Source organism: Electrona antarctica (assembly GCF_951216825.1).
Source record: "Electrona antarctica genome assembly, chromosome: 2".
In the NCBI taxonomy this organism is placed as follows: Eukaryota; Metazoa; Chordata; class Actinopteri; order Myctophiformes; family Myctophidae; genus Electrona; species Electrona antarctica.
In genome coordinates, this window is record NC_136807.1 from 45,356,254 (window position 1) to 45,371,675 (window position 15,422).

Consider the following 15,422-nt stretch of genomic DNA (forward strand, 5'->3'; position numbering starts at 1 on the left):
GAACGCTGCCCCATCTCCCCTGCACTCACTATGAAGAGGGTGAACTACTGGGTGAAAAAAACCTCCCCCTCAAGACACATGCTGTCATTCCCTATCCATTTTCAACCTCCACTCCCATTCCAGCAAAGTGCAATTTCAGCTGCCTTGTGGCCACCGAACACATTGACAGATTGCTGGACCTTTCAGGAGGAAAGGTTTGTGAATCTTCCTGTTTTTGTGGTGCAGGGAGAGGGAGGGTGTGATTGAGAGAGAGAGAGAGAGAGAGAGAGAGAGAGAGAGAGAGAGAGAGAGAGAGAGAGAGAGAGAGAGAGAGAGAGACAGAGAGACAGAGAGACAGAGAGACAGAGAGACAGAGAGAGAGAGAGAGAGACAGAGGGGAAACGGGAGCCGTACTGTAACACTGAGAAAGGAAACAGAGAAGCAAGAGGGGCTGTATTGACAGCTAATCAGAGAGGCAAGCAGCCCCTAGAGGAAGTAAATCGACTCTCGGGGTACTTTGGAATGAGATCTACTCATTCCAATGATTGAAGATGCTTTGTGGAAGCTAGACAAACAGCCGTTTCACCCGCCGATATTCTATTTTATTATTGATGGCTGGGCACGTGGGCCGTTAAAAGGATGCATAGTTTCAAGGTTAATGGTCAAATTGACTGAACCTAGGGATTGCTTTCTCACAGTGGGAGACGACACATTTAACTTTTTTGAGAGAAACATTGGTAAAGTCTTTCCACATCTCTGCCTTTTCGTTTTGCACCGTCAAGTTCGTTTCACCAGGGATGATGGATTCCTAGCTCCCTGAAGGATTTCTGAGAGTTTGAGGCCTAATCTTTATTACGGGTACCAGCCACACTGTAGCTGTCCTTCACAGCTGTCACACTATGTGACTCTGGGGTGATTTACGAAGACAGCGTGGGCTATCACGGCCAAATCACAGACATAGGACATGGCACTCATCATCAGCGTAATTCACAGGTCCCCTTTTGTGTGCCAGCTGATGCATGGCGTCTATTATGGAAATAGCCGCGATTAAACCATCATTTACATCAACGAGCTGGGAATGGAGATTTTATTTACTGTTTCAATGAATCATAATAGCTAGAGGCAGAATCGCTCAGGGATAGAGGAGACGAGACAGAGGAGACTTAATGAATGCACATATTTAATATTATTTGCCGATTGGGTCAATTTGCAGCTCGGAGACACATTTCATTGGTCATTACTCAGCTGTGTGAAATGTCACGCAGAAAGACACATTCAATCCATTAAAATCCAACAAAATATACCATTAGTAGGGGTGTGCTGAAATATCGATATGGCGATATATATCGATACGTCCTCCCGCGATAAATAATCGATATTGATTATTAAAATATCGATATCGAAAAAAAAAAATGTTTCGAAAAGGAAATGACAGCTAAAATAAAGCAAATCCCACTCAGATTCCACAGCAACCAGAAGTACTGAATTACTGGATGGTGATTTGTCCAAAGTCTCCAAACAGCTTTGTAGGTGAGGGCATATATGAAAAAAAGGCACCTTACCCTAAAAAAATTGCAACAGAAGGTTTCTCAACTGTTTTGTGTAGTATTAGGTGTCCTTAATAACATACTAAAAGTTTACCAAAGTTTGACCATGCGAAAGGTGTTATTTTAGCATAATATGCATAATATGCCCATAACATCCTATATAAGGCAAAAAAGTCCAAATTTCATCATTCTTTAAGTAACATGTGACATATGAAACTAGGGTGTTTGCATGATTCTGAATCCATTCCAAGCATTAGTTTTGCACAAAAAACACTCCTTGGGCTAAATTAGGCCATATCCACTTGACCAAATGTGCTGACCTCATCACGTTTGTGTGGCCGTTTTCCTCCCAAGGAGTGTTTTTTGTGCAAAACTAATGCTTGGAATGGATTCAGAATCATGCAAACACCCTAGTTTCATATGTCACATGTTACTTAAAGAATGATGAAATTTGGACTTTTTTGCCTTATATAGGATGTTATGGGCATATTATGCATATTATGCTAAAATAACACCTTTCGCATGGTCAAACTTTGGTAAACTTTTAGTATGTTATTAAGGACACCTAATACTACACAAAACAGTTGAGAAACCTTCTGTTGCAATTTTTTTGGGGTCAAACCATAATTGCACCTGTCTATTGTGGGAATACAAAATGCTGCATTTTTTCAGTTCCAAGTATTTTGTAGTTGCAGATATCGTGATATATCGTTGATGAAATTTCATACAATATATCGATATATCGCAAATTACGCAATATATCGAATATCGTGATATTATCGTTATCGAGGGCCTAATATCGCGATATATATCGTATCGTGAGGAACCCATATCGTCCCACCCCTAACCATTAGCCTTATGGTATTTTGGTCTTCTAAAAACATGTTTGTGAAAGCATCAAACACAAAGTGTTTAAGTAATGCTGTTTGGTCCCCCACTGCCAATGTTCATTTCTGAGAGTTTAAGAAGTTTTGTTGCATGGTGTACATGTGTTTTCATGCATATTGCTAGCTGTCTTTTGGCAGGTGCGCTATAGCCAAAATCTTGTTGGCTGCATTAGCCAGTGGGAAACAGGTGGCAGTGAAGGCACAGCTAGCAGCAGATTCATTACTCCAACCCTGAGGGGGAGAGAGAGAATCCAACACTGATGGATTCCTCTCATTCCACATTGTACGAGAGCTGTTGACTACAAATCTTCTTTCCTCATAAACAGAATGCAATCCAATGTTGTTGCCTGCCTTTCTGTGTAATCACAGTTACTGAAAATATTGTCCGTTTTCAGTTTGGAATAAAGATATCTTAGTAAGGAGTGGAAAGCTTTTCTTATTTTTTCTTTATTGTGTATACTGTTTTTAATGATGGTGACAGACAAATGCTTGATTCAACGAACAACCTGTTGATGATTACTGTTGACGCGTAGAGAATGGAGTGGGGCAAACTTGATTTGAAGCACGAAAAAGCTATCTTGTTCATAGATCTAACATTAATAATGAAGAAAATAAATAAGCAAAGTATCTGGTGTGAGAGAATGGAAGACTTACAGTACATCCAGGGCATTCTAGATTTTTGTGTTCTATGTAAAGTCTTGTTTGAGACATCAAGGAAACGTATTTCTTTTAAATCAGATGTCCATTATAACATCTCATTTGCATAAATGAAATCAAATGCTACAATTTCCATTTTAATGTTGAGAATGAAGTTATGTATGATTAACTACCATAATTATAAGCTAATTCTCAAATCAAATCTCAAATCAACAAATTATGTATCTAGTCACAAGCCAACCTCCAGGAGGTAATAACATCTCTGTAATCTCCCTCTAGTGGCCATGCATAAACACGTACCGCAGATAAAATGGCAAAACCTCCATACCTCCATGTCACTTCTAACCAGGAATTAAAACCACCACTTCCATCACTGGCTGGAGACTGCTTCAGTGGCTCGAGACCGACAGAGCGAGCCGCAGTGTTGTTGGGCACATTCATTGAGCATATAAGTTATTGGCAAGGTGCTAACGAGGTGCAATTTCCTATTGACAGCCCATTCATCCAAACAGAAAAGTCCTATCTGATTGTATTAAACAACGTCAAACTCACCAACATTGCAGCTGTACTCTTTCTATCTGCAGTGTTTGTTTCATAAATATCCACTGTAGACATGTTATGAGCTACTTTCTTGTGATTATTTTTCTAAGTGTTGCAGTTTGGAAGTGCGCGTTAGATATCACTCAACTGCCCTGCGTACCACCTGTTTTGAATTTGCACATAATGCAGGAGGCAGCAGGAGTTTGCTTTACTGAAAACGAGTGCTTCCAAACTCTGATGGAAAGATGGCCGTGGTCTGCAAATGGTCAATTGGCTACTTGAACATGTGACCATGTTTGTGTTGGTGCTTTTAGCACACTCTGGTGGACAGAAATTAATGATCCAGGTATTAAAGCCACCACTTCCATCACTGGCTGTACTCTGCTTCAGTGGCTCACCGACAGAGCGAGGTGCTGTGTTGCTGGGCAGATTCGTTGAGCAGAATACTGAGTGTGAGGGGTCTGGCGTTCAGAACACAGAAGAGTTCGGTGGCAGTATGTTTTGGCATGTGTCTGTCTGAGGGTTTATCAGTTCAGTCATCCAAAAAAATGTTATTGTTCAGTTGGACTTTGTTAAGTATGTAGCCAAGCCATCTTTAAAGAAACTTAGCAGCCATGGTATTTGCTACTTGAACATGTGACCATGTTTTTGTTTTTGTTTTTAGCATCCTCTGGTTGACAGAAATGGAATGATGTTCCTTCATATAGGTTTCTATCCACTGTGGATATACGCTTGAACGATTGAAACTTTTTCTCCCGTGTGGGTACGCTGGTGTCTTTTCAAAGTACCTGCAAGCCTGAAACTCATGTCACATTGTTTACGGTGATATGGATTTTCTCCAGTGTGGATACGCTGGCGTGTCTTCAGATTAGTCATCTGACTGAAAAGCTTGCCACACATTTTACAGAGGAACGTTTTGTCTCCCGTGTGGATACGCTGGTGTGTCTTCAAAGTACCTGCATGAATGCAACTCATGTCACATTGTTTACAGTGATATGTTTTTTCTCCAGTATGGATAAGCTGGTGTTTCTTCATCATCACACTGAAGAAACACCGCTCAGCCAATCACAATGGCCCCTCCATCCTCAATTTCGGCGCCATAAATGGTAATTTTGTTACTGAAATTATTAGTCACACTGCAGAATGGCAGACCTTCCAGCCAATCACAACGGCCCCGAATAAATAAAGTTAGGCTAACACAGAAGAATTATGAAATATCCTCACTTTCCAATCCCATAGAGTTAAACAATGTCAGTACTGTACGTCATTGCGTGATTACAGTATAGTCCGGCGATCTGTCATGGCTTGATGGAAATCGATACAATGTCACCAACTATTGTTGTCATATGACGAACAATTGTAGTATTAATCCGAAGTGTTAAAATAGCTCTGAATTTAATTTCACGATTTTACTGTGTCTCTCGATAATGATTAATATTAATAATCGGCTCTAGGTTCTGGTCTATAATGCATTTGGCTTAAAATATATATATGTAGGTGCCTTGCTTAGATTAACCCAGGAGGACACGGGGGTGCATAGCCCCTTTTGGCTCCAGTGCCCTGTGCAACCACATAGTCTGCATAGTATAGTGTAGCAAGAAATGGCCCTGCTTACAGATATAATTTAAATGTTTCTTATGCTTAAGTAAGAACAGCTCACCAGTGACTTCAGATTCCAAGTTAGCTAGGGTTCACAATGTGTGGCATAATTATGATCAGTGATGAATAAATGGCAACACTGTGAGTAACAAATCAACAGTGATTGTTGTTTGTGGGTGAAATCATGAACATACATTTTACCAGCAAATCTGGCAGGTAGTAGTTCATTGAATGGGAATAAGCAGAATACTGTAGGCCCTACTATACAATACATACAGTCCTGAGGTTGGGGTTGTGGGGAGTTGCAGGAAAGATTGCACTTATCAAGAAGCTCCATCCAGCTCAGGGTGTCATTTGTAATGCAGAGCTAGAGTGCACGCTTGTCCCCTGCCTGAAGGCTATGGGGATGTTGACAAATGGCTGGCTGTCCTCGCTCTCCCCACCACCACTCCTACCACCTCCCACCACCTCTCACCACGTTATCTGGGAGGCTTCAGCGCTGCATGTGCCCGCCTGGAGAAAGCAACATATCAGTTCTCTCACCTCTTTCCACCTGACGCAGTATGCTGCTATAACTACGTGACACATTCGGACGCTCTGACATTGCCTGCTCCTTGCAGCTGCCAGAGGCTGTCAAAGTGTGGGAATTTAAGCTATACAATACATGCTGCAGAGATTTTGTTAGAAAACAGCCCATCTTGCTATCGGTGCAATGCAGATTTTTTAAATGTTTTTTTTGTGGCTTTCGCCTTTATTTTATATATTTTATGGAGGGACAGACAGTAGGCTGACAGGAAATGGAGAGAGAGATGGGGGGAAGACATGCAGTAAAGGCCGTCGGGATCGGGAGTCGAACCCGCGGCACACTGCCAGACTGGATTACCAGCCAAGGTGCCTGGACCACTGAGCCATGGCCCAGGCCTGCAATGCAGATTTAATGGTCCTGTGAAGTTGCCCGAACGGCCAAGGCTCCAACAAACAGTCGGAAATGTAGTTTAAGGGTTTTTTTCCCCCCAAACTCCTCCACCAAAGTCCAGACAGATTTGTTCAGTGCATTAACGACCTTCTCAATAGCAAACTATGATACTGGCAACAAAATAAATAGATGACAAAAAGATAAATAAATACTTTTCTACAGCATGAGAAGGCTAGCTCTGTAGGCTAGCTCTCCCTCAAGGATGTTATCTGTGTCCACAACCAACTAACTACTCTGTAGGCTAGCTCTCCCTCAAGGATGTTATCTGTGTGAATGCCCACAACCAACTAACTACTCTGTAGGCCAGCTCTCCCTCAAGGATGTTATCTGTGTGAATGCCCACAACCAACTAACTACTCTGTAGGCCAGCTCTCCCTCAAGGATGTTATCTGTGTGAATGCCCACAACCAACTAACTACTCTGTAGAGTCTGTCGTCTGTCCCTGCAGCCTCCCTTAAATAGGATCAAAGCAAAGTAAGCAAAGTTCTTTGTTTACCCAGGGTGAATGGACTAAGCTCGACGAACTTGTTTACAGCCAGACCCTGCTCATAGAACATTTCATGGTAGGGGTTCAATGCCTTGCTCAAGGGCACTTCAGCGGTGGTAATTTTAACCTGCCGGTCCGGGGATACGAACTGGCGACCTTCCGATAACAAGACCGCTCCGCAAACCGTTCGGCCACCGCCACAGGACACGGAATCAATTAACAACATTTCTTCTCAATAAATACTTCCATAACCCCTTGCATAAAAGTAATCTAAACATTAATAAAGATGCATTACAATTAAACAAGTACAACTTGGGTTGGAAACTCAATGACCATTAAACTCAAAGCATAGGAAACACCCCTCCCCTGCACAGCACTTGGCCCCTTCCTAATCAAGGAAAATGCCACTAACATATAGCAAAAAACCGTGAACATACAGTTTTCAATACACCAGTTTAAACATTAGTCCTTGCATGTTATAGAAAGCAGTTTGATGCATGTACTGTGTATATAGGGCACGGGTTGCCCTGTGACAGGTCCATTCAACTATATTTTAAAACGTTTCTTTTCTTTTTGTTGGCAGTGCAACAAGGCCACAGTTATGTCTCTCACAAGGCCACACACACTTTGTAAATACTACTGCAGGGTTGCCAGGGTATATAGTCTTGCTACCCAGATCCTTAATTCGCACTTCATCACACTGTATTATACTGCAATAAGCCTTTTGATCATTTTCCTAGATTTTAATTGGTTATTAGGGCCTGTATGTTCAAAATAGAGAATAATAATGTCAAGAACGGTAAGAAATGTAACTTGTATGAATGAATGAAGTACCTTGCCACAAATTATGCCCTAACATTTCTGGCAATGTTGAGATCTCTAAATGTATATATTCTTTGAAACTTTTCTCATCTACATTGATCAAATTCACAGGTGTAAGTTTCCCTATGCTATGTACCATATAATTATCTTAGCAAGACTGATTGATTCCCCTATTATATAGAGGAGAATGGGCTCATATCAACCATGGCCAATGTTCGTTGTTCAGGCTTTGTGTGTTGTGTGTCAGGTATAAAACAAAACCTGCTCAGCATCCTTGAGTGGTGCAACCACTCCCTTACGGAGCTGTGTGTGGCTGGGTGGGTGGCTGGCTGGGTGGCTGGGTGGGTGGGTGGGTAGGTGCCTGGGTCTGAGCACGAAAACAGCATGGCTGTTTTTCACCACCTGTGCGCAACCTAACGCCAGGGCTCCACCGGACGCGTTGCGTTGCGTCTGCGTCGCGTCAAAAAACGCACCGGTTCAATTTTAATGCACGCGTCGCGTCTCCGTCAACGCGGGCAGTGGAGCCACCCTTCATTGATTAAAAAGGGAACATTCCCTGACGGTGACGGAGACGCGACGCTGACGCGCCCGGTGGAGCCCGGCCGTAACACACACACAAACAGACGCACATATTAACTGTATATATGATGATTTCGGGTGTGCCAGTACAGTACAGTGACAGTACAGTACAGTAGAGCAGAGGTTCCCAACCACTGGTACGCGGACCGGTGCCGGTCATACTATCATTGTTGATAATGATATAACGCCATTTAGGTCAATGATATATAACAATAATAGGCCTATAGCAGCGGGTAGCCTATTTAAGGGCCAGTCAACTGTCTTCCTTGAGAACGAGGTGTTGGTACGATGACGCGCGACCCCCCCTGGTCGTGGTCCTGTGGGTCTGGAACTTCCGGGGACCCCCCGGGGACCCCCACACGGAGTTGCACCACTCACTTCACATGTGTGTGATTTTTCTTTTTTCGACTTAGAGTGCTGCCCGTTGCACAATCAATAAACAGCCATAATGAGTTAGTAATTGAATCAAGCGCATGACCTTACACTAGAATCTCTTAACGCCAACGAACAGTATCTCACAGGCTCTTATTTTCTAGAACAGCGCGGCTCTTTGTTGTAGCAGCTTGAGTTGCTCTGTAAAATGTGGTCCTATTACCGCAGGTCCATTAAGTACACCTCTGTGTAATGACACTCTCCTCGCCACCGTTTCTTTCGACCCTGCTTCTAATGACCTGTTTTTTTTTTTGCCCGCATCGACTCCACGAGCACATCGATTTAGCTAGCTAACACAAATTAAAAACCAAAAGGCCACAGAACGTGGGCAACAAAAAGGTTTATTTTCGCTCCAGAGTGGCCGTGCCAGACCTTCATCGTGCTGAAAGGTACATACAGCACAGTGTACGCCAGGTCTCCTTGGAGTGTTTTTATGTTAACCACTTAAGTAGCTGAAATAGCAGATCCGCTATTTTCACTTGTGTAGTGTGCGTGCTTGTGCGAGCGAGCGAAAATGTCTCCTATAAATATGTTAAGAAGATGAATTAACGTCACAGATCTTTTACAGTGTAGATCTTCTTCAGACAAGGTCTTGGGTTTTAGAGAGGGTAAGAGATGATTATCACTCCAGCCCATCTGTAAGTAGAGAAAGAAGTCATCAAAAGAAGTCATCAATGGCTGAGATTGATTGTTCAGTTTGTTAGTGTACTAATTGAACTGGAAGGGAATAACTGTCACATTGCAAAATAACTTCCTGCAATGTGCATTGGTAGTCAATTTTCAACAAACGAGTGACGATCAAACAGAAGTTAACACGGATACTCTTTTTTTCCCAAATATTGTCCAAAGGTTCAAAATTAACTCTTGTAGTTAATCTTACTGGGGGGGAAATGGACAGTAATAATGGCTAAACGTTTATCTGAAGTTATTGCCCAAATCACAAATTACATTTTGTGTTTAGTACTTTTCGGATACAAACAGATTCAAACGTTACTCACAGCAAAAGAAAAATCCCACTTTGAAAGTGGCCTCTGATTGGTCACCCACAACTCTGAGGTGAGTGCCAGACCAATATCTGCCCAGCACAATGGCTTTTGTTTTAGCTGTGATTTGTCTGGTATCCAGGCTAATTATTATACACTACTTTATAAATGAGGAGCATTTTGGCAATGGGTGGCACTGCTGGCACAGGGGTACTGGGGTCCCATCCACCACCGTGGGGGATATGGCTTGGCTGCATGGGCATTCAGATGAACACAGTTGGTTGGCCATGTCAATGGGAGGGAAGCCGGGAAGGCGTGTATTGCTGCACACTGGTGACTTCTACAGGCTGGTCAGGGTGCCTGTTCAGTTGGGCATAGAAGTTAGAACTAGGAGGAATGGTGTGTACTTACAGTTGGAGGCCATCGATATTGTCCTTTTCTTTTTGCTGAGGTTTGCGTGATCTGCGCAAAAGGACAGTTAACCCATTTTGGGCGGGAACCCCTTTTGGTGTTTTAAACATTGTTATAATTTAGCTATTGAAAAATAGCAGATCTACAAGCTCATAGCGCGCCACCGAGTGGCGCGCTACGAGCTTGTACATCTGCTATTTTTGAAAAATCGTGAAAATATTTATTTCAGAAAACTGGAGGATTTAGAAGGATTTAAAAAAAATTTGAGGTCAGGCCTAAATGGGTCAAATGATAAGGGACAATATCGGTGGAACCCAACTGTAGACTACGTACCTCAGTATGCGTTACACACAAGGTTACTTACAAACCTTTGTAATACCAAATTGACCAAATTGTCAAATATTACATAAGAATGAGGCAAACATGAAAATAGCCGATCTACAAGCTCTACAACGCCTCGCAGTGCGAAGCGTTGTGAGTTTGGCTATTTTTTTTTACAGTATTTATCTGTGGGACCGAGTCAAGCTACATGTAATGCCTATAATTCCAAGTGTTCATTCCAATTAATTGTCTCCACCAGGCCGAAGGCACACTCCTAGAGGCCAAGGACAAACCTTTGACCTGCATTTTCCGCATCTGCCTTTTATAGCGCCACCAGGAGGCCGACTTTTGTAAAACACATTTTTTTATATTACTCCTCCAGATTCTGTCCAAAAATCTCGCAAATCGTTACACAGTATCTCTATGGTCATGTGCTCAAGTCGGATCTGTCCGATATTTCATATTCCATCCTAATTGGCTATAATTGGCTTTCACAGTTTGCAAGATTGCCCCGTTTTGAACAAAAGCCTCAAATCATGAACGCAGCATGCAATTTACGTGAAATCTTTCACACATTTTCTTACTAGGCTGATGAATATATCCCACCCTTTTCACATTGGTCTGTTATAGCGCCACCAACAGGTTGATTTTTGCTAAACACCGCAAATCATCCAATTGCCATCAAAGGCAAACATGTTTATATTACTCCTAAACATTTTGACAAACATCTCACACAGTCCTATCCTCCTGGTGGAGACCTGTGCCCAGAAGGGCACTTTTTCTAGTTATGATTATTTTGGGGGGTTGCGGCCTGAAAGGTTTGGGAACCCTTGGCCTTACAGTACACCATGAGGTCAGCAGCGACAGAAGGACTTGTAAAAGGGACAACATAATACATGCTGACCATTTACATGGCAAACTGAATTAGTTTGAGCCAATATTGTTTTTAATCCATTCCATAATTCAATCACAGCCGGCAGCTGAATTATCCCTCTCTGATTGACCCATTCTCCCTCCAGATATTTTGTCAGGCTTACTCGGGCTCCAGTTCTCATGCATTTTCTTGGATGATTTCAATTTCTCTGACGGCAATATTGGCGGAGGGACACGAGGAGTTGTGATTTATGCTTGGCACTCCATGATGGTGGCATGCTGAATGCCTTTGCCCAGCTTTCCCCCTGGTGTGCTGAGGATATCTCGAATTGAACAGAATGAGTCGACTTATTCTATAAATTCTAAAAAAAATCTCCATATACGTCAACTTCTGCAATGCCTACAGTGTGAAAGAAGTAAAACATGTCTCTGCTTTTTCGGCTGACATTGTACATTGGTTGTCTGAGGTTTGACTTGAAAAACGGAAGAATGTCACTGTCACTTTGCTACAGGCTTTTTGGAAAAGGAGTGTGATTCTCCTATTTGCTGTTGCCAATGCTGCCCATGTTTTGAACTAGGCCGGGTTTGAACTGTTATAGTCAGTGCTATGCAAAAACTCTTTTTGCATGTTTTGCATTTCGATTTGTAGTCCTCTCTCACCAGCGATGGTGCAAACCCAGCTGCATTTTCTTTCTATCGGTTGTATGCTGCCTGAAAACCTTCGCTTCATTATCAGCACAGTGAGGGGTACTGCTGACGCATTCAGAACCAATTTAGTGCTTTTACAGCAGCCCCCAAACGGTACGTAAGTGCTGGGGGGTTTTTGCCCAAAAGAAAAGCTGGTGCCCTAGCTGTGCTGCAGCCCTGAAAGTCTGAGCAAGGGCTTTCCCGTTGGGGCAGTTCAGTGACGTGCCACTTTTGCTACAGTATATCACTCACATTCATTAGTCAGCTACTGTCAACCTTTGGGGGTTATTATCAACTCAGATATCATATCACCCTCGCTGTCTTTTTATTTCTTCCCCTTTTTGTCAGGGCACATTGCTCTAACGACAAGCCAAAACAAGGCAAAATCATATTGTACTACAGTGGCCATAGCTGAATGGATAGAGAGGCCGTGTGTAGTCTTGCGTAGCCAAACTGTTGCCTCCTGCAAATTTCAAATGCTTCCGTCATACAGTCTGGAGAACGGAAGCTCTGATCATGAGCAAGCGATAAAGCGGAAGTGAAGCCTCCTCCCCACTTCCATTTCGTCTTCACAGTCGCGCAAATGTATCCTAATTATAAATCAAGATCATCTAAGCATACTGTATATAGCTTGCTGCTTAGCAGAAATGGATATTAAAAAATATATGTAAAGATATTTTTGTGAATGGAAATGCCAGCTTCCTTGCTCGGATTTCGGGAAGTGTAGTTCCAGACTATATAGCATTTGGAGATTGTGGACTAGTTGTCTGGCTACGCGAGACTAGGCCGTGTGGGAAACAGAAGGTCTCCTGTTCACCCCCTGGCCCTGGATTGTGTTGAAGCATCCCTGAGCAAGACACTATCAATAGCACACACTAATAGTATTAATAACACCCACTGCTCCTAGTCCTAATATTAGGATGGGTAAATGCAGAGTTCCATTTTCATGCATGTGCTCCAAAGAAGTGAGGACCATATGAATTATTATTATTTTCAATATTTGGAGGGTATTTAGACTACATTAAGGATGCTTTATTTTCTTCAGAAATGTTCACTTTTGAGGCTGCCCCTCATTCAATGTTGTGATCCCTCTCTCTCTCTCTCTCTCTCTCTCTCTCTCTCTCTCCTTCTCTCTCTCTCTTTTCTCTCCCCTGACACGGTCGAGGCAGAGGCCCAGGCGCCCACCCTAGAGTTGGGTTCTGCTTGACGTTTCTTGAGTTTTTCGTTACCAATGTCGCAAAATTGCTTGCTCAGGGTGGGATCTCTGTCGGTCCTTCGCTGTACATGTAAAGTGTCTTAAGACAACTGTGATTTGACCCTTTAATAAAATTGAATTGAATTGAATTGATGGCTCTTCTTTCGTGCCATTAGTGTCTTGCTTCGGTTTGTGTGTCAAGTCAAGTCAAACCGTTTATAATGTTTCTTTCTCCTCTCTCCTCTCCCTTGCTGCTGCTTTGCAGTCCTGTTGCGTGAGGAGGTGGCCCAGCTCCAGGAGGAGGTGCACCTCCTGAGGCAGATGAAGGACATGTTGAGTAAGGACCTGGAGGAGACCCAGGGAGGGTGCTCGGCCGACGTGCTCTCTGCCACCGAGCTCCGCGTGCAGCTCGCCCACAAGGAGCAGGAGCTGGACCGCGCCAAGGAGGCCCTGCAAGGTATGAGAGACGCTGTGCTGTACTGTACTGTACTGTACTGTACTGTACTGTACTGTACTGTACTGTACTGTACTGTACTGTACTGTACTGTGGAAACAACTTTGAGAGCCTACGAATGGACTCATTTTACATGCTAAAGTACAGTGGTGGAAAAAGTACTCACATTTCTTACTTAGTAATAGTATCAATACTGCAATATACAAGTGAAAATTTGCTTGAGTAAAAGTACAAAAGTATTGGCATCAAAATGTACTTAAAGTACCAAAAGTCAAAATACTTGTTCAAAATTTCAAATGTAAAAAGATCTTTTGAAAATAGCCGATCTACAAGCTCACAATGCGTCGCAATGCATTGTGAGCGCATCAAATGACCGAAATTGTATAAGGCTGAAGTGGTTAATGTATGTTTTGTAATAATAATCAAATCTACAAAGTAACTGGTAACTAAAGTTTTAAAATAACTGTAGTGGAGTAAAAGTACAATATTTGCCTCTGAGATGTAGTGGAGTAGAGGTAAAAGTACTGGAAATTAAATTAATTAATTACAAATTAATTAAATTAATTAGTACAAATACCTCAAAATTGTACTTAAATACACTACAGTACTTAAGTAAATGTACTTACTGTAGTTACTTTACACCACTTTACACTATACTGGGGAAACAACTTTGAGAGCAAAATAGACCAATTATTTTATACACTAAATGAATGATTAAAGGTCCACGTCACCCATTTTCAACTTACCTTCATATAAATGGACCTAACTAATGTGCATTAAAAGATATGGCACCATTTCTTTCTTCTCACTTCTGTGTCTCAGGGGAGGGCTAAGCTTCTGTGAAAGAAACAACAAACAAAAAGAATCTCTGCTTTTAACCAAAATAATTGTAGCTGCTGTGCAGCAATAGGACAGGGCCACGCATGTTGAGGAGGACAAATGGCAAGAGGAAGAAGATCGGGACATTCTTATCAATATTATATCCATATCATGATATTAGACTGGGCATTGTCTGTCTGTAATTTTGGATATTGTACAGTACTATTGTGATATGGCTCAAGTGTTCCATAAAAATATAAATATCAGATCGGGAAAATCGGTATCGACATACTCAAAATCAAATGATCGGATCGGGAGCTAAAAAACATGATTGGGACATCCCTAAATAGAAGTAAAAGTATTGAGAATTGGAATTACTGAAGTAAAGTACAAATACCGGTACCTCAAAATTGTACAGTACTTGAGTAAATGTAATGAACACAGCACTATTCCTGAATAGGAATTGTAGTGCAGACACCAAGGGCATGAACTTGTTGAGCGAGCTACTTGCCAATAAGTGAGAAAACCACAGATGGCTTCATATTATCTGAATTAAAGCCGGGATTGTAGTGTTCTTGTTAGGCTACATGGCTACACGGGGATCACTACAACGGATTTGTAGTGATCCCAGAGGGGAAATTACTTCTCTGCATTGACCCAGCAGTGACTTGTCCAGAGAGTGAGGGCATGGCGGGGAGCAGTTGGAGGTTAAGTGTCTTGCTCGCGGAGGACTTAACCTGGCAACACAAAGCCTGGATGAGCCAAGCCCCCAGAAGCACATTAGAACAGTAAAGCTGCCTGCGCCCATGATGGTCAAATATGGGATTGCAAGACTTCCGCATTTATAGCCTATACCGTTTGAAACCCTAGTGCTCAAGTCTTCCGCCTTTGATTTGTGCTCAAATCAAAATGTGGAGGTAGAGTAGAGTGTTCTTCATGCGCTGGTGAGCAGCTTTCATTGAAATGAATAGGTGGGCCATCTGCTCTCGTACCGGGGACCTGACGGTTACCAGACGGCTGTTCTACCTCCGGAGCTAACTTTAATAATTTTGTCAAACTTTATTTTATTTTTTACAAAGTCTGATTTTCACCACTCTACATCTCCATTTGTAATGTGATGATCATTAGAGCTTAAGTTTAGCGAGTGCAAAACATTTTGATACCCTGTGTGTGC

At 42.4% G+C, this 15,422-nt stretch overlaps 1 protein-coding gene across 2 annotated transcripts in view; it reads left to right on the forward strand.

Annotated features, from left to right (window-relative positions):
• Nucleotides 1–15,422, forward strand: part of LOC306934774 (kazrin-like) — a 296,761-nt gene that overhangs the window by 255,697 nt on the left and 25,642 nt on the right. For both annotated transcript variants that reach the window (XM_079517546.1, XM_079517547.1), the window contains exon 6: nt 13,241–13,432. In XM_079517546.1, the coding sequence (XP_079373672.1) occupies nt 13,241–13,432 (192 nt within the window). The remainder of the gene's footprint in view (nt 1–13,240; nt 13,433–15,422) is intronic.